This window comes from Cupressus sempervirens, chromosome 4 (assembly GCF_028749045.1).
Source record: "Cupressus sempervirens isolate cs-2001-9-10 chromosome 4, ASM2874904v1, whole genome shotgun sequence".
In the NCBI taxonomy this organism is placed as follows: Eukaryota; Viridiplantae; Streptophyta; class Pinopsida; order Cupressales; family Cupressaceae; genus Cupressus; species Cupressus sempervirens.
In genome coordinates this window covers 368,378,043-368,404,633 of record NC_143121.1, presented here as the reverse complement: position 1 = coordinate 368,404,633, position 26,591 = coordinate 368,378,043, and the positions used below count along the sequence as shown (strand labels likewise).

General features: G+C 34.8%; 1 protein-coding gene across 1 annotated transcript; it reads right to left on the bottom strand.

Moving 5' to 3' along the window:
* Positions 1-10,424: 10,424 nt before the first annotated feature.
* On the bottom strand, positions 10,425-26,507 carry LOC149561602 (uncharacterized). The gene is made up of 2 exons (XM_089825199.1): positions 26,142-26,507; positions 10,425-11,402 (listed from the first exon to the last, which is right to left on the bottom strand). The coding sequence occupies exons 1-2, from the start codon at positions 26,209-26,211 to the stop codon at positions 10,852-10,854; spliced, it is 621 nt and encodes a 206-aa protein (XP_089681325.1). The 5' UTR covers positions 26,212-26,507; the 3' UTR covers positions 10,425-10,851.
* Positions 26,508-26,591: the final 84 nt, after the last annotated feature.

Here is a 26,591-nt window from a genome sequence, read left to right as displayed (position 1 = left end):
TATATATGTTATATACTTATCTTAAAGATGATTTACCATCAACAAGGTATCTCATGATAAAATCAATCTAACAGAAGCTACAACCTTAACACTCCCTCTTAGCTAGGGGGGATTTATAACATATATTATGCTCTCAAGAATAAGAAGAGATATCATCTTAGTATGATATTCAATTCACTATGAGACTAAATTTCTCACCTTTCGTAACACACAATTGAAGTAATTTTGATTACTTTTAAAAAAACACCACCTTAAGCATGGTCTATAGTAGCAACTATGATGTCTGACAAGATGCGGCCCAAAGAACCATAAAAATTTCATTATCATGGTGTTTGACAAAATCCAACCCAAAGAACTATGATAACAAGTTTACCATTTGTAAGATCGCCACCTTACAATGGTCACCTTCTAACTATTCGTTATCATGTTGTCCAACAAAATCTAGCTCAAAGAACTATGGTAACAAGTCTACCATTTATAGGATCATCATCTTATAATGATTACCTTCTTATTATTTGTTATCATGGTGTCCGACAAAATCTGACCCAAAGAACCATGATAATAGTTCTACCATTTATAAAATCATCATCTACCTTTTGTTTATATATGTCAATGAAAGATCGTCACCTTTCATTACATATCATATGTGAAATAGTAACCACCATGAACCTATTCAAAGGGTGGTAAAAAGGCTTTCACCTCATTCTCTCACAAAAAAATGCATTACAAGGAATTTCACTTGGAACTTCTCCTCATAGAGAAGATATCATTAACAATTTATTGCACCTTAAAATTCTCCCTCTAAACAATGATCCTAGGAAGTCAGGTCCTCTAGTTACTCTAATAGAAACTCTTTTCACCCAAGGATGCCTTTTGAACTCCCTATAAATCTGATATCAATCTTATGAATTTTTGGTGGTAAGTCATTACTTCCTCATGATATACACAAGAGCAAGCCCATCAAAATCATGTAGTCTCACACATGTATTTCTAGACTCCCTCAAAGTATTAATATTCTAAGCTCATGTGTTGCCTTCAAAGAAGTTTCATACTCTCTCTTAATGTAGAAGACAACTCATAATTTAAATCGTCAAAGATTTTTTCTTCAAGAGCCTTACTTTATCCATCCTTATCAGAAGTTCTTTTAAGCTACTCTCATAAGTTGCCTAATGTGCCATTCTTATTTTCTTGCAAGATCAACTTCAGATACAAAGGAAAAGATCAAGGCAAATAACTCTTATAGTATGTATAGAATTACAAATAAATGAATAGATAAATGTAAAAGATACAAGTACTTATCTGCCAATGAGGGTCATGGAACATGTCCTTGGGAATGAAACATTGGTTATTATTCCCTCCCATAATGTAAAATTGCCACTCTTATACCGTTGAACGCTTTTACATTACATCAAATATGACAATTTATTTCTAAGTTTCAACTTGTTCTTTTCATCCATTCAATGAGCTTAATAGTAGAAGCAAACTCATCCACAATATGCCAATATCTAGATTGAGTATGACTATGCCACATGAATGAATCTACAACTCATACATTGAGCTTCATTCATCAAAAGAGACTTGTAGATGGTTCAAATGAATTCTTAAAAGCTTCATTAACATCTCACAACAACTCAAATTGCCTTTGTTCATGTAAAGGTATTTGTTATATCTTTTGATTAATCATATATTATGCATAAGATCATCATCATATATCAGGAGGCAAGCCCATTACAACAACACAGTCATGAGGTATATCCATAAATCACGATCCTCTTCATTACGGCAATTTATTGAACACTAGAGAATCCATCTCAGTAAGGTTTTCTCCCTCTTCTCCCTCTTAATCAATAAGACCAAGTTCACTGAAGGTTAACTAAATAACATCCTCGGTCTTCTCCCTCTCTTCCAAGGTTCTCTCCAATAAAATGCTAGTCTCCCTCTTTTCCTGCAAGAACAATCTTAGAGGAAAAGATGAAAGAAAATAGCTCATATAAAATAAAATAAGAGAGAGACCACAACAATAATGAAGGATGCTAGCTGAAACACAAAAGGAAGACTCCAAATTGTGGTAATTTCAATGAACAGGGGGATCAACTTAGTTTGGTTGAGAAGAGAATCTAGAATTTAGAAAATTACAACCATAATCTAGCAAATCAAATGGTATCCATTCTGACTTCTATCAATGATAATATCTCATCCATTACTGGAATGCTGAAAATTAGGGGTCTTCTAGATAAAAACGAGAAGGACAGAGAAAGTGCCAAAATTAAAGAGGATGTGACGACTGACATTACCTTCAACAACATGGAGCAGTATAACAAATGGCTGAGGAGATTAACAAAGCCTATGAAGCAGTGGAAACGATGTAGGAGCTGGAGAGAAAGAAAAAGGAATAACTTTTGTTTTTCTTTTCCTATCTTTTGGATTGTTAGATTGTTGTAGTTTTTTGACTAGTTGGTTTGTTAGTATGTTGTATTGGCCTTTAGGTTGGCCTTCATTTTCTAGCTGGGCTTTATCAATTTATTATTAGCCTTTGGCCTTTTTTTTGTCTGTTGAACTGGCCCTTTGGTTGGCCTTCTTTTATTGGTTGGGCTTTAACTGCTTATTATCAGCCTTATGATATGTTTTAACTCTTGGGTTTCAGGGTCCCTATAAACCTATTTTTCTTATAAAAAACAATAATGAAGGATAATAAATAGTATTAATATTATAAAACAAAAAAATTACTATAAATTTTATTCTATACTTAATTCATGATGAACTAATTTTATTCTAGTCATTGTTATTCATATATATAATCGCGTTGATTATTTCCTTATATTTATATTAATTTACTAGTTATATAATAACAATAAAATAAAATTAATAACACTAGGTATACGTCTTTTTATTTGGTTGGTGGGCCTCCTCGTATAGGTGACATTTATCCCTGCTACCTCTCTTTTTTCCCTTTTTTTATTTATTTATTTATTTAGTTTAATTTAAAGTGACTCGACATATCATACACTCACCCTTCATTTTATATTTTACTTTAAGCATGGTTTGTAAAGGAACCCATTAATAGATATTACCTCGGTTTACCAAAGCAGGTGTGCCACCTAGCCTTTGAACTTTATGTTATATTAATCAATGTCTTCATATTTGTGAGCTCGGTGACTCACCCTTATATTTGTATGATTTCTCCAATGTCTTTAGCTTATCTTAGTAATTTATTTGTTTATTTTGGGGACCTTGTTTGATATTGAATACCTGCAACACTACAAAGAATCCTCAATCTGGGTCTTTTGTTGTTGAGTGCGATCCCACATTCTCCCGTCATTTATATTTTTGGATCAGAGTTGTCTCACATGGACACTCAATCCATTCGGTACAGACCCAATGGAAATGCCCTTCCCTATCATCATCGTGCATTCCCATCTTGTCAAGATCCCTCCAACTCTTTAACATCATTGAGTCCCACATTCTAGAGATGTGTTTTCAAATCTAGCACGACGAGTTGTAATCTGACTCCAATGAATCAGCCTAGATCACTACGGGATAACTCCCACCATCATTGGCTTGAACTGGAGTGGAGGTGCCAACATTAGACCCGCGAGCTAATGTTTGTGGGTTTGGAAACCATTATTTTGAAAGATGAGTTTCGACTTCAAATACTTTTCTTAGGAAAATTCTTAATAGCAATTTTGTCACATGGATAGCTTCCAGCCAAAGATCCTAGAGCACCATTTTCTCAACAAAGATCGTTAACAAGGTACTAAACAATACTGTACTCATGAGATTTAAAGCTTCCAGTCACAGAAATTTTTCATGTTCCGAAAAATTCACTGGCATACTACATTACTAGAAACTTACTACATCATGGTAATAGAAACAAAAAATGTCTTCGATACGGAACTTTGCAATTATTTGATCGAGGCACATTTGAAGATCATAAAATATGAACCACGGCCAAGGGAGTCTCATAATATTCGCTTATGTTTATAAATAGAATAGAACAAAACTAGCAAAAGCTTAATTGAATTCTAATATGATACACAGAAATCTGTATGGCTACCATAAGTCTCAGTAGAATTTCAAGCACAAGATTTGGGGCATCTACATTGCTATATGCTACAATGTTTAAACTTGTTCTCGAGTGCCTCATGAATTCAAAGATTCTAAAAGTTTTTTTGCAAAATTCATTTTGTGTCCTATGATGCCCACGATTAATTCAAACTACCAATTAATACTTCAATTTGATCTTCTTTATCATTAGTAAACAATAAAAATTCAAGCTGTAGAAAAACTTAGGCTTCGACTTTTAAGTTTTTCGAGTGTGATATTATGCATTCAAGAAACCCACCAATTCCACTTTTGATAAAACATTACCATCAACTCCCAAAACATTGAATGTAAAGAATATGAAGGCTTCAATGGTTGTTTCTGCTCTTTATAAAATATATTTTGAAAACTTCCTTACATTTGTAGCAACTAGGCTCTGATACTATGTTAAGTAACATGGATCTTTTCTGCAAATGTACTAACATGGCCAATGTGATTGATGTCTTCCAAATGCAGATTTGAAGACTCCTAAATATGAAAGGAGACATGTCTCTATAGTTAATCATCATCATCATTAGTTAATAAATAGCTATATGTATAACTCATCTTTAAACGTAATATTAATATATTAACCATATATGTAATATATTATTATATAATAATATTATATATATATATATATATATATATATATATATATATATATATATATATATATATATATATATATATATATATATATATATATATATATATATATATATATATATATATCTTAAAGATGATTTACAGTCAACAAGGTATCTCATGATAAAATCAATTAGATAGAAGCTACAACCTTACAGAGGATAGTTGGTCACCACGCCATCCTTTGAGGCCACCTAATCAAATCGGCCACTAATAGCCCCCAACCCAAAGGGAAGCCCTTCTGGATCATGTATGTGAACAGGGCCTAAGCTACTAGAGAACAAACAAGCCAAGCTACAAGATACTTATCCCCATACACATGTATCAGTCACTCCTAGCTGAGATGTCAATCTAAGATGGTACAACATCCTCAAACAGCTCGTGCATAGCTATCCTCCCCTCTGTCAAAGTTTGATCATAATATACCTATGACACACAAATGCTCATATCTATACTCATCATATGGGAATCATAAATCAAAGACATCGGCTTAAAGTACCCATGTCATACATATTGGATCTCCATGGAAGGGTACACAAAGGATGTGATACACATCCTCAAGAGTGATCAATGCCTCACCAGTGGGAAAATCAAAGGTCTTACGCTCACTATGTCAACTCTCAACCAAATTTGTCAATAAGTTGTCATTCGCCTAGATATGGAGCATATGCAATAGCCAACCAAAGATCATGGTCTCTAATACTACAATCTCATCATCTTCTAGATGTCATATGACTCGTAACCCCACCACCTTGGGGGATCTGATAAGCAATGCCAGAAAAATAAACTGCATAACCCAAAAAAAAAGGTAAAAGAATGTCAATAACAATCATGATGGATCAAATAAAACTTTAAACATTTAAGCAAGTAAGAAATTCAAAGTAACACAATCAAATTATGCTCCTAAACATGTGGAAATGCTCAAAAATTAATCGTGCGACACTTTTTACAATAGTGGTGTGATACTTTTTGTTGATAATATATCGTGCGATACTTCTTATAATAGGTGTGTGATACTTCACACAGTGTCATGTGATTGATGGGTGCCTCCCATATGATATAATATCTAACACTGGTACGATAGAATTTTGTTGTCAGAAGTATCATGCAATATTTGTCATAATAGGTGTTTGATACTTTAAAAGTATCATACGATATTTCACACAAAACTATTTAAAAATGCATAAAAACATGTCAAAATGTGCAATAAATGACCAAAGAGCTCAAAATGTTTGATAACTTACTAGGGCCTCATACTTTAGAGGTTGGTTGTGCAATTGACTATGCTTGAATCAGTATCGGTGAGTCAAAATACCTCCCAAAGCCATTGCTATCTCTCTCAAATCACTAAAATCTCTCAAATGCACAAAAGAGAAAATGAGTTCAAAATGGCCCTTGGACCCCTTATATAGTCCTTTGACCCAATTTTGACCCATTTTTTGAACACCTCAAAATTCTGCAAAAATTGCACCCCTTGCTTATTTTGATGTCCTAGATCCATTTTGAGGATCAAAATCCAAATCCAAATCCAAGTTCATCTTAATGGTCAAAATCACATTTTAAAATTATGTCTACTTCTATGCAGTTAGCTTACCTTTTCAGGTCTAATCCTTGAATATTCATTAGGTCATCATCATTCCTTCATGTCTTCATCATTTCCATACCTCATACTTACTTCATTTCACCTCTATATCATCTTTCTACTTGATTTGACCTAATTTTAATACTTTATCCTTCTTGGTCAACTCTAGTCAAACTAGGGCATTCTATATCATTCTTGTGGTCCACTCATCATGGACCTTTCTTTATCTCATTTTGATAATATCTTTCTCATTTCTGCATCTCCTCTTCCTCATTTTGATTTTCATCCCTAGGAGGCGGGAATATTCTATCATTACTACAAATTGTGTGTTTGCTATGGCTATCTATTTCTCTAGAGCATATGCTTTACCTCTCCATTTTCTCTTGATCTATCTTCTTTGCTTGATATTAGTACTCTTCTTGAGTCCTAATATCATCTCTTTCTCCTAAGTGTTTAGTACTATCGCTACCAGGTTATGTGTTCAAGACTTGCTAGCTGATTGTGTGTTTTCATTCTTCAAAATCAGATCTCTCTTATTTCGACTTTGATCCCTATGAGGTAGGAATATTCTATCATTACTAAAAATTTCTTGTTTACTATGGCTACCTATTTCTCTAGAGCATATGCTTGACCTCTCCATTTTCTCTTGATCTATCTTCTTTACTTGATATTAGTACTCTTCTTGAGTCCTAATATCATCTCTTTCTCCTAAGTGTTCAATATTGTCACTACCAAGTTGTGCATTCAAGACTTGCTATCTGATTCTGCATTTTCATTCTTCAAAATCAAATTTCTCTATCTATTGCTACCTACTTGTCTTCTTTATTCTTTGACATCATTCTTCAAAATCAAATTTCTCTATCTGTTGCTACCTACTTGTCTTCTTCATTCTTTGACATCATGTGTTCCCAAATTGAATTTCCTATTATCATTACATAATTCATTTATAAAATCAAGTGTAGGTTGAGAGTCTTCCCTTTGTATTGTCTTACTCTAAAAACAATTGGGGTGCGGAGGTTCCTTTACTTGTTCTACCATGGGTTCTTCAAGTGAATCATTAATTTCACTAATGGAACTTCGAGTGAATCATTAATTTCACTGATGTATAATTGAATTCCATTTGTCTCAATGGAGTTGACAAGATAGGTTGGATATTTGGTTGCCTCATTACCATATACAACTTATGCCAACTTATTATTATTAGGATTTGGAATTACTAGAGTTGGTATAGGTGTAGGTTTTGGTGGCTAAGATGGAATACATAATAGAGTGAATGAGGAAGATATAAGTGGAAGAAGCTATTCTAGTTGCTAATAGGGATTGCTCATGGGTGGAGATGAATATTGTGGGCAATGTTGTGTGGTGAAGGTTGTGACAATTGTAGGATATGTTCTTGTTGCTATGGTTGTGAAGCATGTGGATATTTATGGGTCCATTATGAATAGCATGAAGATTGTTTCCAACCTCCATACCATTCGAGTTGACTGGAGAAAGAATATGATTGGCTTGGTCCATCAACAAAATAAACATTCATCATCCTTAGGTGCAGTGGTCAAGGAAAAGGTCACCTAGGAGCCATATAATATACAAGTTCTTCATAATATTCCATGTCAAGCGTACTTACAGGCAAGAGTTCTTGCTGACTTCTAAGGAAAATAGATTTTTCCTATTATAAGAACTATCTTTAGTGTCATGACTCTTACAACAAGTTGGACACAATACAGTTGAAGCCTTTTTAGTTCTTCCTACTTCCTATAACTATGAAGTGTATCAATTTGATTTTGAGATCTTCAAGTAAATTACCTATCTCATGCTTTGTGGTACTTGATGCATTTCATGAAAATTAGTCTTGTGTAATTCCTCGCCGACTGCTAAGATGTTGAGAAATTTTTGTAAATGCCAAAACTTTCAACAAAACTTAGAGATGTCACCTTTTCTTGTTAGATCTAATGCATTGACAGTTTCATCTCTAATTCGTTTAAGAAACAAAAATTTAACAATATCAAGATAGTTGTCGTGATTGTTGTGGGCTAAAATTCTTCCTTTTGCATCATGCAAAAAATATTATCCCTTCTTTCATCTTGCAATATTCTTGATATTTTTTCAACAATGGCACTTTCATATTTTCCCACATCCTATTATTCTCAAGATTCCCTTCGATAGATGTCCAAACTATAGTCTAATGCTTCCAAGTCATTCTAGTAATGGCACACATTATATTCATTCGGGAGTTTGTAAAATTATTTCAATGTACTCATTTCATTTTATTTTTTACATTTTTATGTGGTTGTGACATGCCTTTGAGACAGTGTGTGGCATGATTCAACTGCATTGCCTATGCTCCACATTTTTGGCACAATGGTGAAGATATAGAAAATGTTGTTGAACATCTCATACTTGTCATCAAGCATCTTTCAAAGTGGTTCAGAATAACTTAAGATTTTGTGCATCACTCTAGAAATCATAACTATGACAAAGAATGACAACTTCAAATAAAAACATGTCTAGATCTTTAACATTGAGACCTCTTAAAATAAGCAGAGAAGATTGTGGTATATTCTTCATTGGAGCATTGTTTGTAGAATAAGCAATAGGAAATTTGAAGGTAACCAGGGTATTGTGCAACAATGTTCTATAGGAACATTGTTGTTGTGGCCACCTAAGTTTTCACCACCATTTTTTCCTCCACCAAGGTTACCTCCATTGTTTCCACCCAAGTTTAGTTCATATGCTACAAGGTGTGCAAGTCCCAAAGAAATATATGCCTATCGTGTTCCCATGGGCCTACTTAAGCACATCACAAAAGAATTTTTAATTTGTTGAAAAAATCTAGAGAATTAGTGAAGGATGACTCTATGAAATCTTAGGTATAGCATATGTGCATCATAAAGAGCACGCACCTAACAACATGAGAAAAAGAATAATCATTGCCAACTAATATACATGTAAAACAACGCAAATTGAGTGCTACTAATGTATGTGTAAAACAACCCAAATTGAGTGTTAGGATAATGTACAAGAGCAAGCGTAGAATACAAGGTTAAAAGAGCAAGGTATTGTATTTTTTTCCTCCATTAAAACAACCCTTTGTTTTAGAGGAAACTAGAGTCTTGCAAAACCTTTTTCAACAAACACTCAAGTACAAAACACTTATTTTCATGTTTAGCAATGTTTCCATTAGATATATACAAACTTGATAAATTATTAGTCCATCATGATTGGTTATGCTCTAAGCATTTGAGACGAGGAACCATGACAATTTAATTCTAAATCCTTAAACATTAGAAAATAATTCATGATGGCACAAAATGAATGGTAAAAGATGAATCTTAATATTACAAATATGTTTGCATGGAGCATATGGAAGAATTGTTTGTTCATTGCCTATTAAGTTTTTAGCTATATTTCCAAAAGTTTTCTACCTGAATTTCAATAATTTTTATTTGAATTTTTGGTCAGTCCTTTGTAAAGAACAAAGCTTGCTTGAATTTCACGATACAACAATAATATATTCATCAGATCAAAACCACAATTATCAGGCTCCTCCTTCCCTCTTTGCATTACATGTACCCTACTATCGAAAACTAGACAGCGATCCAATACCTTCATAAGTCGCAAGGAAATCATATCTAGATGTACCTATGCATGTGCCTATATGTGGCTCATATTTGATGCATACGGATACAACTCCACACTAGATGGTGCTGTGTTCAGTATGGAAAAACATTTAAAGCTAGCGAAAAATTGAACATCAAAAATCGCACACATTCATGGACCTCCACACTTTGCCAACACACCACTAACATGTGCATGTGCTCACCAATACCTACCAACAGCATGCACGCCAACACCCATACATATGCATATATCTTTAGAGCGACATACAGGCAAACATAATATAACAAAATGAACATATTTTCAGTAAAGTTATCTACCCTTAGTTGCATGATAATTGAATATATTTATATTTTAGTAATTACTGTATCAACCATATCTGTATCTTGAGATATTAAAAAGTTATAACTTATGGAATCGCATCTGCTACAGAACCCATATACCTGCAACTCTTTTAAAATTCTCTACAAAAAGGTATTATAAAACAACCAGAATAAAATACAAAGAAATATCACTGATACTATTTTTGCATACACAAATTAACAAATTTACAATTTTACAATTACTGCGGATTGATTTTAATTAAGCAACTGGTATAGATCCCATAACAGCGACTAAAGAATCAAGGTGCTAATTATACAATGCACAAGTCTGCAGTGTAAGACCAATCGTGACAAATAGCCTTGCATACCTCGTGGAAAATAATTCCGAATTGACTGAGCTAAATCCCAAGTATATGTATTTGACACATCGCTAGAACTGATTGTTGATAGACATCTGTAATTCTAATCCTTTTAGTAGAATTCAAAAAATTATCCATTTGGCATGAACTAATTGGATCAAGGTTTCCCCCACCTCCATAAATTCCCTAAACTCATTTATCAGAGTCATTTACAAATGTCTCATGTGACATCGCAGGATTCTGTTTATGTATCACTGTACATCAAATAATGCACTCCATCGATAATATCATAGAACATAAGCCCCACCCTTCCCCCAAGCCAATTTCCAAATTGGCTGCCAATAAGATAGCCAAGACGACCAAGAGTTTGCTCCCCCTTAAATCCACCCACATAAGCACCCAATAATGTTCCAGAACCTCTCATGCACCCTTCTGTAATAGTTCCACCATAGTACAAGGCTTCAAAGAAGTCCCACCCTGATGACAATATAGGTCCAATTATGCGACTTGCTTGCCTGGAAGCCATCTTTGCTGCTTTATCACCTACCTTCTTTGCTTGCTTTGTAGCAGCATTCCCACTTAACCCTCCAGATATGGCCTCATTCAATGCACTTTGAAAAGCCATCTGCCTTGTCTTTTCTACATGTGCTGCTCTGATATTATAAACATAAAGTTTCACCCCTTCTTTTGTTACACAGGCTAGTGTTCCTGAACTCATGTCAAAGCAATTTATCCATGTAAACTTCCCACTTTTTGACGACCTATCTTCACCTACTAATTGTCTGCACTTTTCAGCTGCATACCCATAGAAATGTCAGTAACGATACAGAATTAGATGAAATAGATAATGCATGCAGAGGACAAGAGCCAAAGGTCATCGGTGATATATTATTAGTACAAAGGGGAAAGCTACACGACCAGCCAAAGTTAGAAATATCCTAAAGAAAGCTCAACATGCTGTCTTAAATAATATTAGAGCAAAATAACCTAAGCACGTAGAAAAATACATTGACAATGAATGAGTGTCAAAGTTAATAGATTATCGACTAAGTACAAAATATGGTTAAGTTAGAAACTCAAAAAACCAAGCAGTACTCACATGTCTTTTAATTTTTTAATTTTCCTTGATAGACTCCAAAAGAATCTCTGCAAACCTCACAGCAACTGTATTTATTTGTTCAGTTTACTTGAATATTCAGTAAGTTTCTTAGTATATGAATGAGTAACTATATACATTTATGGCAAGAAACTATGAATGGAGCTCACACGTTTTAGCATGCCTCACAACTGTATTTATTTGTTCAAACTATTTTAATATTCAGTCATAAGTTTCTTGCTGTGCTGGCTCCATGCCAACGACTGGTTTCCTGTTCCATGCCTACTGTAGGAGAAATAAAGAATCAAACTCAATCTTTCGACTTTGCACATACAAGGTAAAAGCAAAGTGACCAATGGTGATGCAAGACACATATATTTTGTAGTTTAATCTATGAAGCTAAAAACCTCCGAATCAGAAAGCAAACCATGTTTTCTCATTATTTTCTGTCACATACAACTTATGTTTATGGAGGAAGTGGGTGAATGCTGACCCTATCTTTCTCTCTAAAGATTAACTGACCCTCAACAATAGATTTATAATTTCATTCTCGATGCTTTGGGATATTTGTTTCAAAGAATTCAGTCTGTCGTTCTTTAGTCAGTTTTACCCTAGTTTTCTTGCTCAACCATATCCATGCTCTTTTAAACCTCTCATATTTCATTATTTTAACAAACATGGCTATCACGGCTTATCTAGAAATTATATGATGTTCTACCAACTACTCAATTAGGAAGATTAAGATAACAAAAGAACACAAAATGGGAAATCTAGAACTATGCCCTAAATACTATGTATGAAATTTGATTGGAAAAACATCCTGGGGACAGGATTGAGGGTACCACCAATGTCGTCAGAGATTTACCCGTCTGTGATCACAACAGTATTCAAAGTCAGAATAACAGTATGTCTTTCTTGCAGCAATATTGCATTAGAAAAAGACCAAAGTCTGGAAGATCTTCACAAGGTGAGGGTTTCTTTTTTATAACACCAATTTTCATTTATTACAAAATGCTTTTACCTGTTCTTTCATGTAGTAATGCTGCATTCAAAATTTTTAAGTATAAATCACATATTCACCAAGTTAAAGTTCCTTATCTATAACACTAGTTATCTAGTCATATATGACTAAACCAGAACTCAAGAATTCGAAAAAGAAATATTAATTTCCTAGAACTCCAAGTTGATTTTGTTTTCTTAAGACTATTAAAATTTAAATATGATGCTCCAACTTAAAGTGAAGCAATCATAATGAAAATGTTCTCTATAATTGCACAATTATATTGATCATAATTTTATTATAAATAAGTTTCTCATCTCAGACCAAAAGAATTCAGAAGAATGTTAATGTTCCTTTGATTTTACCAAGTAATGTAAAACCTATTGTGCCCTTCCAAAATGCCCAACACCCTTTCCAAATTTCTAGTAGCCTAGAGTGCTTTAATTGCATAAACCTGTTGATGTCTGATCTGAGTGTATACATGTCAGCTCATGAAATTTTAAATTCCTGCAGTTTTCTGTGAGTTTTCATTTTTTGGTTTGTCTCCTACTATGGCTTTATCTTTTATAGGTGGATATATGCTCTATGCATGAACTTCTCCTTTATGTTTCCATGGAGGTTCACTTTGGGCTCTACACTTTTATTCTAATTGTTCATTGACCTAGGATTGCAAGTTTCAAATCATCTAATAACATTCTTCACATTATAAATAGGACCAGCCACCCCCACAATTTTAAATGATTGCCTACATAATTTTGGCCCGGCAGGCTTAAGAGCAAGAAGAAATCACCAAGCAATTTTCATTATTCTGTTTAGTAGTAGCACAGACCATCAATATTCCATTGATAAACCCAAGCAGTTCAATGTAGGTATTGTTTATTGGAACCATCACGAGGGGCATAATAAAACAAATAGATCTTATACAAGAATGTGTCTTCATTGTGCTGAAATGGATCATGCGATATCTAGCAACTCTCTTTTGTGTGTTGAAACCTGAGCAATAGATCCTTATGTGATTTGGCCAAGCCATTAAATCTGCACCTGTTTTTACTCATTTTTATGGTGAGCCCAGATGATTATAGTTTTTATGTTAATATTGGGCCACCAAGTTAATTAAAACTCATGTGTTATTCAAATAACAATGACTTTGCAAACAACAGAAAGAGACATATGTCAATTGTGGATTTAAATGGCACAACATAATGCCCCATTACTTTGCTTCTGCATTTAATCTTCGGTTGTTGATTTTCTCAGGATTAACTTGAATCAATGAATGAACACAATATTTTTTTAATGGCGTCCATGAGACCAGGCAGATTATGGGACCCAAGAGTTTTAACTGTTTAGCACAATACAGAAGTCCCAACCAACAATCCTCAAATGCTACTTCTGAATGACCCTTATATCTTTCCTGATCATGGATCTTCTGCTTTGAATCTTGATCAAGTAATTTATTGTCTTCGCTATCCATTCCTCCTAACATGAAGCTCTTAAAGATTCAACTTTTAGAGTATCTACATATTCGACCCACATGCAATCATATCGCATATGCTCTATGATGGAATTCCTTTCCATTTTCACAGATCCTGACATGAAAAGCTGACGAGCCATGTCTTCTCATTCTTCTGTGCCTGTTTTCCACCTCCTTGCACCTAAGATGGTGTGTTCTAGTTCTTCTTCTGTACCTACTTGTTTGTAACTAAATGTCTTTGTAACCTTTCTATTTGCCTACATTTTGAAGTTGCTACCCCAAACTTCACATCAATATAGCATAACAAGAAGCTGAAATAATTCCCCTTTGCTTTCCAATTCCATAACTCAGTTGATCCATCTGTTTTGAAATGTATGGGAAATCCACCGCCATTGCATCCTTTCTTCCCTAAAAGCCTTCTAACTGAGGTTGCTGCGAAAATCTAGGCCCAGATATTCGTATTCATTTTGCTGGGAATTAATGTTCACATGTATGTGAGGTAAAGTGAGTTCAAGCAAACACTAATAACTCATGCAGTATTTATGAGTGTTGGTAAACCTAAATATTTGTTAGGTTCATTTGAGTTTGTTTATAGGTTTATATTAGTGGTAGGAATGTTTGTTTCTAATTAAGTTGTTAAAACCATAGTTTGCAAACTCTCTGAGTACTCTCAGAGTTGCCAAGTACTCCCAAGTATTTTGCTGGGCTAGTACTCTCAAGTTTAACTCTCGTGTGTTTATAGATTAGGTCATAGGTGAGGACTGTAGAATTAAAAGCCTGATTGGCACAAAGAGCAACATGTCTCGTTAATAGATTTTTTATTTAAGAGGTAGACCTCCCATTACAAGCAATGTTCGATTCTTTCTTGACTCATTGGAAGAAAGCCATATATGTAAGTGGAGGCAATTCCTACTATGCTGATCAAGTAGGTGCTTGTTGTATTATTATATTCTCAGTAATTGTTTTTGGGTGGGTTTGTTATTTCGCTCTATAAAAATTGATTATTTACAGAGTAATTTTTTAAGAATTTTAATGTTATAAAAGTCTTATAGTCAAGGTGAATTATTGACACAGTCCGATACCTTTGACCTTATTTTGATTTGCGGCAGGGAGGTGGTTGCATATTAGTCATAAAGACACATTTTATCATGGTCTAAAAATCAAATTATATTATTGATAGGAAAGTTTGAAGGTTCAAAGTATCGCACATGACTGCTCAAGTTACAGTTGTTCCTTATTGAAATGGATCTGTGGGGTATTGTCAGTGGAGCAACAAGGCCAACTGATCTTCATTAAAGTGTAAAGTGGACTGTAAGGATTGAAGAGCAATATCTTTGATTGGTCTTGTACTTTTAGATGCATACCTCCACCACATTGACTTATCAAAGAACTTATAGGAACTGTGAGAGATATTGAATGTTTTGTTTGGATCAAAAGAATCAAGTGCAAAAATTGGCTTGAAGCAGAAATTGTTAAGGCTGAAAACGATGGAAGGTGACAACATTGTTCAACATATCAGTAAGTTCTGCTCCCTATTGAGGATAAAGGCTAAAGTAGATGATGATTCAAAAGTTCTGTTAAATAGCATGTCTCTAAGTTATGGAAACATTGTTTTCCCGTTAAACAAAGTAGATGCTACCCTAGAAGAAATAATATCTACCTTGATTGATGGAGCCAAGAAAACTAACTCAGCTATACAGGAAACAGCAATGTATGGTAAAAATGAGCCTTGACATTCCTCCAAATCTAGCTATACATCGAAGGGAAATTGCTCCTTCAGGAATAGAATTTTATATTATTATTGCAAGAAGGGACACAATGTTATGAATTGCACTCAAAGTGCCATGGATCTTCTTGATGGCAAGCTAAATACAGATAAGGCATTGACTACAAATGATGATAAAGAATGCCTCCACACAAAGTGAGGAAGAATATGTTCTTCAAATCAAATCTATTATGATTTTGTCCAAGCATGTAGATCTAATTATAATTTTATTATTTAATTCAGTTTTTGTAGTCACAAATGTCATTAACTAACTACTAGGTTGGTCTCTCTTATATAATGAAGACTAAGAATATTTTTGAATTGTCAGGTTACAGACACTAGAGTTGTCATATTTTATTATTTTATTGATCTTGTAAAAGAAATTGGTGTTTATTTTTATTGTATATGATTTTGATAACTGTTTGATTTCCAGATCAGGTTGCCTAGAGCCTCCTATGACCACTGTTACATCTAGTTTGAGCTTTGTATTGTTGTGAACATTGCAGCTGCAGACTTTAAGTTAGTTTTGAAAGAGCAAACTTTTAATTTAATGCAGAGCTATTGAGACTTTCAGTATTTTCTAAAGATGTATGTTGCTAGTTATGGTGTCATTCAAGGTTGAAATGACTTTTGCAGCTCTGTAGATGAAAGCCAGGACTCATCACCAGAGACTCTGTACTTTCATTTTGCATGAGTTCTAGGCAAGAATTTACAGACAGTAGGCTTGTATCTGGATGTGACTGCAAACTGTGGATTCTCTATTTGCATTGGGCAAAGCATGTTTGGTATATTGCCTGGTTCAAGTGTACAAATACTTTGCAGTTACTCTTCCTTCATATCGGATAAGAGGTTCAGCAGGAGCTTGAGTAGCAGATGGAGAGTCACAAGTCCTTTGCAGAGGATCGGCAAGCTCGTGAAGCATTGTGGCTTCAAATGCTCCTTATTTGGTCAAACATTGGAGCCAGCTGTAATTTATTGTGATAATCAGAAGTGTGAAATGTTGCCCTTGCTGAGGAGGAGTCTCTACTGAGAGGGAGTCTCACCATCAGTTGCTCTTATATGCATTAAACTTAAAATGCATACTTCTCTGTGAGAGAAATATGAGGTGAAAGCCCTTCTAATGTATCATTCTCTGTGAGAGAGAAATATGAGGTGAAAGCCCTTGAGAGATAATGTTTTTCCACATGTGAGAGTAGCCATAGTGGATGTCGTGTTGAGAGATTCTGGGATGACATCATGTTGACTAATTCTGTGATGGGCACTTGTGTATATGCTTCTTTCCACATATGGAACAAGCCATGGTGGTTGTCATGTTGAGAGATTCCATAACGACATCACATTGTGCGACTCCATGATGCAAGATTGTGTGTGTTTCTTTCCACCCATGGGAGTAGCCATTGTGGACGTCATGTTGATAGATTTCATGACATAGATATTTGGAAAGATACCTCCCTAGCTAAGAGGGAGCATTGGCTATATAGCCTCGGGAGATATGTCTCTCCTAGATTTTTAATGTATGTGTGTGTGTGTGTATAAAATCTATTCTTTATTAAAGTCAATGAAGGGTCCACACCTTGAAGGGACAAGACATTGAGTCAAAACATTGAAAAGTCAAAATAATCAAGGGTTAAAACAACAAAGGGTCTTCACTTTGTAACGGTAAGACAAAGAAGGGTCAAGGCAATTTTATATATTCTTCTATGTACATGTATAGATTTGATATTCATTGAAGCTTGGAGTGTGACCATTGTTGGCAGATCACATTGGTGATGATCATTGCTTCAATTTGAGCCCTGTACTTGAGAAAAATGTATTTCTTCTACTCTTTCAATAATATATAAGTGATATATTTGTGGCCAAGTTTTCCCCTCAAGTGGGTTTTCCCAGGATAATTTTGTGTCTTATTGTGCATTATTTTGTTTTGCATATTTATCTTATTTCTGCTATGAAAAACCAACAAACCCAACCCTATTGGATGGTGGACATGGTTTGGAAAGGATGCACTAGTGTTGGTACTTGCCAATGGCCTCCTTTCATAGGTTGTCAGTTCCTCTATTGTAGAGAAGAAATGGTCAAGATATAGCTTTATCCAATCAGTCAAGAGGAACAACCTTACCTCTAGACAACCAGAGGGGTTGGTAGTTGTCATAATACCTTGTGGCTAAAATATAACAAACCCCTTCGTGCTAGATTCCAACTGCAAGTTAAGATGTTATACAAGTTGATAAGAAGGCATAAGAGGAATTTGTTGGGATTCTACATGAGGCAGCTCATCATAGTGGCAATTACTTGGACTTAGATTCTAATTTTGATTACATGAGACAGCTCCTCATGGTTGCTACAAATTAGAAAGAGACATTTTGTAATGGTCTAAAAATCAAATTGTGTTATTGATAGAAAAGTTTCCACATTCAAAGTTTTACACATGAGAGATCAAGTTACAGTTGTTCCTTATTGAAATGGATCTGTGGGATATTGTAAGTGGAACAACAAGGCCAATTGATCCTCATGAAAGTGCAAAGTGGACTGTAAGGATCGGAGAGCAATGCCTTCGATTGGTCTTGCACTTTTAGATGCATACATCCACCACATTGACTTAACAAAGAACTTAGAGGAAGTGTGAGAGATTTTGAAAGTTTTGTTTGGATCAAAAGCATCAAGTGCAAAAATGGGCTTGAAACAGAAACTGTTAGGACTGAAAATGATGGAAGGTGACAACGTTGTTCAACATATCAGTAAGTTCCAGTCCCTACTGAATCAACTAGCTAGGATAAAGGCCAAAGTAGATGATGATGATTCAAAATTGTTTTGTTAAATAGCATCTCTTAGTTAAGGAAACATTGTTTTTGCATTAAACAAAATAGATGCTACCCTAGAAGAAATAATCTCTACCTTGATTGATAGAGCCAAGAAAACTAACTCAGCTATACAGGAAACTGAGCATCGACATTCCTCCAAATCTAGTTATTCATTGAAGGGAAATCATTCCTTCAAGAATAGTATTTTGTATTATTATTAGAAGGGGCACATTGTTATAAATTGCACTCAATCTGCCATGAATCTTCTTGATGGCAAGCTAAATACAGATAAGGCATTGACTACAAATAATGATGAAGAATGCCTCCACACAAAGTGAGGAACATTATGTTCTCTAACTCAAATCTATTGGGGGATGGAAACAACAGAGGTTAGAAGAAACTCAACAATCTCTTGTCAATCACAGATGATGGGGTTGTGAATTCTTGTAATTGGTGATGATGTCTTCTTCTTGGCTGGTGGTCATTGAGATAACAGTGTTTGAGAGGTCATTCAATGCTTGAGCTGAGGGTGATGCCCTTGCTTTCTGTGTTCCAGATTTGGGGAAGACGTTGGTGTGTAGATCTGCCAAAAAGTAGTAGCAATTATCTTGCTGAAAGTATTTAACTATCCTTGGAGTTTGATCTACGCATGCAATGATGAGCTCGCTGCATCTCTTCAAGGACAATTTAGAGAGGACGGGGCCAAATACTTCTTCCAAAAACTCATATTTGGAGAAGTGCCTGCTACAAAAGATACCATTAACGGTTTTTCATGGATAACATCAACCTTTCACGATAATCATTGAGATGAGTATTTTCTTAGCTTTGAATTCAGGATATGGTATCCAGAATAGATTTATTATTTATTGTTGAATAGTTAAAGATTGGCGTTCTCTTATTAGTTAATGATATATTTCAGTTTCATATGAATGTTTAATGTAGTCTTTCTTCTATGATTTTGTCCAAGTGTGTAGATTTTGTTATAACTTTATCATTTAGTTTAGTTTTTGTGGTCATAAATGTCATTAACTAACTACTAGGTTGGTCTCTCTTATATAATGAAGACTAAGAATTTTTTTGAATTGTCATGCTACAGACACTAGAGTGGTTATATTTTATTATTTTGTTGATATTGTAAATAAAATTGGTGCTTTGTTTTGTCGTATATGATTTGGATAACTGTATGATTTCCAGGTCAGGCTGGCTAAAGTCTCCTATGATCATCACTGCATGTAGTTTGAACTTTGTATTGTTGTGAAAATTGTAGCTGCAGACTGCAAGTTTTGAAAGAGCGAACTTCTTATTTAATGCAGAGCTATTGAAGACTTTCAGTCTATCTAAAGATGTCCATTGCTAGATGTGGTGTTGTTCAAGGTTGAAATAACTATTTCAACACTATAGATGAGAGCTAGGACTCATCGATAGAGACTCTGTATATTCATTTCGCGTTAGTTCTAGGCAAGAATTTATAGAGAATGGGCTTGTATCTGGATGTGGCTGCAACCTATGGGCTCTCTATTTGCGTTTAGCAAAGCATCTCCAGTATATTGCCTAGTTCAAGTGTACAAATACTTTGTAGTGACTCTTGCTTCATATTGGATTAGATATTTAGAGGGAGCTTGAGTAGCAGATGGAGAGTCCCAAGTCCTTTGCAGAGGATCAGCAAGCTCATGAAGCAATGTGGTTTCGAAAGCTCCATGTTTGGTCAAACATTGGAGCCAACTGTAATTTATTGTGATAATGTAAGCTGCGAAATGCTGCCCTTGCTGAGAAGGAGTCTCTATTGAGAAGGAGTCTAATGAAGGGTGCTCCCCTTAATACCATAAACACATACCACAAACAAAGAAATAACAACTATTTGCGAGAACAAAATATGGGCTTCTTATTATCGCTGCAAATGTGAAATTACAGAATTCTGGATTACAATATGCTAACCTGCATGGGCGCCTTCATTACAGTAATTTGCAAGACAAAGCTATGAACTATCACCCAGAGCTATCCTAGACAATGTTCAGGCATTTCTTAAATAGGCAATTTTATGCCACCCAGAAGGTTCTAGACACTCAAACTTAATACCTAGGGCTAACAAACCCTAACAATACATATACAGTTGGTCAAATACATTTTTGACATTTATTTTGGAAGTTTTGGTCGGCCAAACTTTGGAAGGCCATAACATTGCTACAATTGGCTATTATAACCACTTTTTGGAATCCTCAACTTTTGAACTTCAAGCTCAAATTTGCGTAAGTGCACATTAGTCGAGTTTTCAGGCCTCATCCACACACATTTAGGCCTTCAACGGTGAGCCTGAAGTTTATATACCAAAATTGCATGCCAAAAATCTGCAATAAATCTATGAATACGCATGATATGGCATTGAGCCTCAACTGGTAGGCTAATATATCCAAGATGAGCATCCACCTTTTAAATTAGGACATTCTAAGCTCGTATGACTGACTTACTAAGTAGCAAGCCTCCATAGACAACAACTTTGCATTAAGACAACTCTTATTCAAACAACTGAAATGAAATATTTTTGGTTGATGTAAGATTGCTCTTACACCCAGGATGCTCTTGCATCAAAGTCTCACTAACAGTTGCTCTTATCATGTGTTGAAATGCATATTTCTCTGTCAGAGAGAAATATGAGGTGAAAGCCCTTGTATATTTCTTTGTAACAGAGAAATATGGGGTGAAACCCCATGTAATGTATATTTCTTTTTGAGAAATAAATATGAGGAGAAATCCCTTGTAAGGCATATTTCACTATGAGAGAGAAAAATGAGGTGAAAGCCCTTGAGAGATGTTGTTTGTCTACACATGGGAGTAGCAATGGTGGACATCATTTTGAGAGATTCCGTGATGAGCATTTGTATATATGCTTCTTTCCATACATGGTAGAAGCCATCGTGGACGTCATGTTGAAAGATTACATGATGAGATCACATTGTGTGACTCCGTGATGTAAGATTGTCTATATGTTTCTTTTCACATGTGGGAGTACCCATGGTGGAAGTCATGTTGAGAGATTTCGTGATAAAAATATTTTCCACAAATGGGTGTCATGTTGAGAGATTCCATGAGATAGATATTTGGAAAGATACCCCTCCCTAGCTAAGAGGGAGTGATGGAGATATAGCTTTAGGAGATATCTTTCTCTCTTAAATTTTATATATATATATATATATATATATATATATATATATATATATATTCTTTATTTAAGTCAATGAAGGGTCCTCACCCTGAAGGGGCAAGACATTGAGGAACCAAGATATTGAAAAGTCGAGACATTGAAAAATCAAGATAATCAAAGGGCAAAACAACAAAGGGTCTTCACTTTGTAACAGCAAGACAATAAAGGGTCAAGGCAATTTTATATATTCTTCCAGAAGGAATTTGTATATACATGTAGAGATTTGATATTTTGTGAAGTTTGGAGAGTGATCATTGTTTGCAGATCATATTGGTGATGATCATTGCTAAAATTTCAGCCTTGTGTTTGGGGGAATTGCATGTCGGACTTTTGTTCTTTCAGTAATATATAAGTGATATATTTGGGGCCAAGTTTCATGTTTATTGTGTTTCTACTATGAAAAAACAACAAACCCAACCCTATTAGATGGTAGACATGGTATGGAAAGGATGCACTAGAATTGATATTTGCCACAAGCCTCCTTTCATAGGTTGTCATTGTAGAGAAGAAGTGGTCAAGATATAGCTTCATCCAATCAGTCAAGAGGAACAACCTTACTCTAGACAGTCAAAGGAGATGTTATACAAGTTGATAAGAAGGCATAGGAGGAATTTGTTGGGTTTCCATTGCATGAGACAGCTCCTCATAGTGGAAATTTGTCATGTCCCCATTTTGGCTGACATCGTTCAGTGTGCCGGATCAGGCTCTCATAGACTGGTGGTGATGTGGAGAGAGTCGACCAACGACTACTTGGCAGTATTTTGTCCTCACAATTGATTAGTGATGTGGGCCTACGTTTGTTATAAAGTAAAGTTACCTTATTCGGGCCCAATTTTATAATTTGATGTTGAGATACACTTTTTATTATAAAGTAATATTTTATAAAAGTGCACTTTATTTCATAAGAATATTTGGATGCTTCTAGAATGTTTAAGTGAGGAAGCTACTGAAAAGTGAATAAATAGACCCTATGGGTCTTGCATTTGATCATCCAGTTTGTATTTCTCTCTTGACATCAAATTGTGATTCAGTCACATAATCTATTGTAGAGCCAAGTTGGTCTTCAGATAGTCTATTGGTCTTTGGGAACGGAGTCTCCCTTAGATTTGCATAACTGAGGAAGTGGAATATCTTCTGAAGGGTTGCACATTTGGAGGTGATACTACAGTCACTTCAACTAGGGCATCATTGGGTCTAAGGCCATTTTCAGCATTTCAGGAGGCATTTTTAGCAGGGCCGAAATTATAGGAGGCCATTTTTAGCAGGTCCGAAATTATAGGAAGCCATTTTTAGCAGGGCCAAAATTATAGGAGGCCATTTTTAGCAGGTTCGAAATTATAGGAAGCCATTTTTAACAGATCCGAAATTTTAGGAGGCTTCTTTCCGCAGACCCGAAATTATAGTAGGAGGGCCTTTTTTTGAGGACTATTCATTTTTAGTCATGGATTGATTGCAGGACATTTTTAGAAGGTTTAATTATGGTGGAGGAAAGATTTATAGCTACTGGTTCGTTTTTGCTACAAAACTAATCTAATTTTCAGAACTTCAGGATAGGGCTTTGGAACCACATTTTTGTTCATATCTTCCTTATTACTTAGCATATCATTCTGGGTATTTTTGCATTGGATTTCTATCATCAAGGAGATAAAGATAGGTGCATTTCGGAGTTCCAAAATGCCATGATTTATTTTTAAGGAATTTTCAAAACTCCTAGACATTTTCGAAAATTTGCAAGGAAGTACATTTTCAGATTTGGGTGGATTTTGGCTTGGGTGTTGGCATCTTCAACATCGGTAAAAATTATTACAGCCATTTGCAATCAGGTTCTTCACTTCTCATTTGGCATTTGGCATATTTTTTGAGAAATGTATGTTTTCAGCTGAATACAAAATATAGCTTCAGCACTTACTATTTTACATTGTACTTGTCTTTGTTTGCCATTTGACATTATTGGTATCAAAAGAAGGCTAGGATTTTGCAGATGAAAGAGTATTGTAATTTTTAGACTATCTATATTGCCAACCTAGGGTTTGATGATCATATTATTGGCTGAAATATGTATGGCATTGTTGCAAATTGTTGATATATGAATGACATATGGTTTTGAGCAATTCAATATCATTTATTATCAGTTAGTTAGTTTGCATACCAACTGTTTGTAAAAATGCCAGTTGGCTGTAAGTGTTCATTTCTCATGTTTAGATCATAAATATAAATTGAATATTGCCAAAATTAATTGCACATTCATGTTAAGTCGTTGTTTAGACAATTTGGAGTCTTCTTGCAAGCATTCTTATTGATGCAAATTGAAGAAAAGAATCATTTTAGCAAATTGAAAAGTTATATCAGTCATGTGACCCTTGTATGTGAAGTGTTTGACAAAATTTCCAAGGCCAAAAATCAAAAGTTTTCAATCAGTTTTGGTAGGGGTCACTACAAAATTATTTTGACTTAGATTCTGAATTTGATGCAAAACAACTATACTTCCTATAATTCTCTAATCTTGTAGTTGAAAATTACAGCCTTTAGACATTTTGTTGCATTGTTTATAGAGAATATGTGCACATTTATAGTGAAAGCAGTTGAATTTTATTAAATCTAATTGTCAATTCTCATGTGAAATCTCAATTGAAGTCTAGTGTTACGTATTAAGGTTCTATAATGTCTATGATGGGTGCTTTATCAATGTTATTAAATGAATATTTTAAATTTTCTCAATAGGGTTTTTCAATAGCTATTCTTTAAAAGTTTCCAAAAGTAAATTTTAAAAACCTGTCCTAGAAACGTGTTCCACTGTCTCTTTCTGTCCCTGTCCCAAAAACTAGGGGAGCACAGTGAAGGCTATATGGGTAAGTAACCACAACCAATTCTAGGTGTCACATACCTTGATAAATGAATGTATAAATATTAACTATTGAACGTTGAATGGATAAACTGCCACACTGAGGTCTGGTAGTGGTATACCTTATGAATGAGACCGGGTGCTTAAATGTAAAGTTATTGAATAGGTCAAATTCCATACCCAATTCTGCTTACAGCATTGCCTAATAAATGAAGTGAAATACTTTATACGTAAATTTTAAACTTTCAATAGGTGAACTACCACATCCAATTTGGGCTTTGGCATGCCCCCAGTGAATGTGGCTAGATGATTTTGAACGAATAAAGTTTAAACTAGCACATCCAATTCTGGTTGTATTGTAGTCCAGTGAAGAAGACCACATACTTAAATGTATAAATATTGAATGTTGAATGAGTAAACTACCATATCCTTTGTAGGCTTGTAAATATCCCAAGGAGTGAGGTTAGGTGCTTAAATGCATAAATACTGAATGTTTAATTGGTAAACTACAATTGAATTCTGATTGTGATGTATCTCAATGAATGAGCTCTCGTGCAGGTGTTGGATGCATTTGATGGAAGTTTAAATAATGCTTCAAAATATAAAGACTGAATATTTCAGAGGTAAACTAAATTTCAATTTCAGTGTGACATGCTCCAACGGAGGAGGCTAGGTGTAGGTCTTAGAAAAATCTGACAGGAGATATCCCCAGTTTACACCCTACAAAGGGAAATTACTAAGCAATTGGTTTATTCTTTTTGAACGAAATTCGGTTATAATTTGGGATAAACCAAAGGTGAGGAACATATCTACAATAATCAAGCCCTAGTTTATAATACCCGAGATACATGTTAATTTGAAATATTTAATTAAAAGATACTATATCCTATTCAGAGGGATCTATATTTCATTTGATAGGGCCAGATGACATAATAGATGATCGACTTAAGCCCAATCTAAGATCCCAATTAGGTGAAAAGGAGCAAAATTGTAAAACAGTCTTAAAAAGGCATCAAGACTCGGAAGGCAAATAATCAAAACCATTTTTTTTTTGTCAAAAGATGGAGTCTGTAAAACAAAACAAGAGGATTCTGGCCTGGGATGCAACAGTAACACGCTGCCTGAGTGAGTGTGAGATCACAATTTAATTCCAGAGAATATCTAATCTATTTTGAAGATGGAAGGGAAAAAATCGACAGGACGCCAATTTTAAAGGATCTTCTAATCTCGTTATCTCTTACGAACGTTAGTTTATTCGAAATCTTAGCAGTGAATTTTTACAAATTTCTATTATCAATCCGCTGCCTACCATGTAAAACTGGAGTAAAGCAAAACGGTGGATTCAAATTGGGGAAGTACATACCAATCGTACTAAGAATGACAAGGCCTGCAACGAACAGTATAAGCTGCACTCTTCTCCTCTGTATATTCATCCTTCACTCCCAACCACTCAATCTTCAAGATCCCCTAGCCAATTACTTATTTGCAAAACGATAATACCCAATGCTTAGAAGACGCAAAATTTGAGCAGGAACGCAAACATGTTTCAACTTCTCTTTCGTTCCGCCAATTTGAAACACGACAAGGGAGCCCCGATAAATGAAGAATTCATGACTTCGAATGCAAATTGATTTTGCATTCTTGGCCGCTGCTACTTTTGTCAAACTGGCACAGGTTATTTGACATTCACCATAAGTGGGATCCGTTAAGTTTCTAGGTGATTCGGTTTAAAGTTTTTTAAAACTAAATTTTGTTTTATTCTTTCATTTAATTAAACGTTTTCTGGGGAGATTCGTTGCCTAAGTTTGCTTGT

Bases quoted from the DNA above. Each gene is read 5' to 3' on its own strand.
- LOC149561602 (XM_089825199.1), bottom strand. From the start codon at position 26,211: ATGAATATACAGAGGAGAAGAGTGCAGCTTATACTGTTCGTTGCAGGC. The intron at 11,403-26,141 runs GTATGTACTTCC...ATGGGTATGCAG, and splicing joins TGTCATTCTTAGTACGATTG to CTGAAAAGTGCAGACAATTA.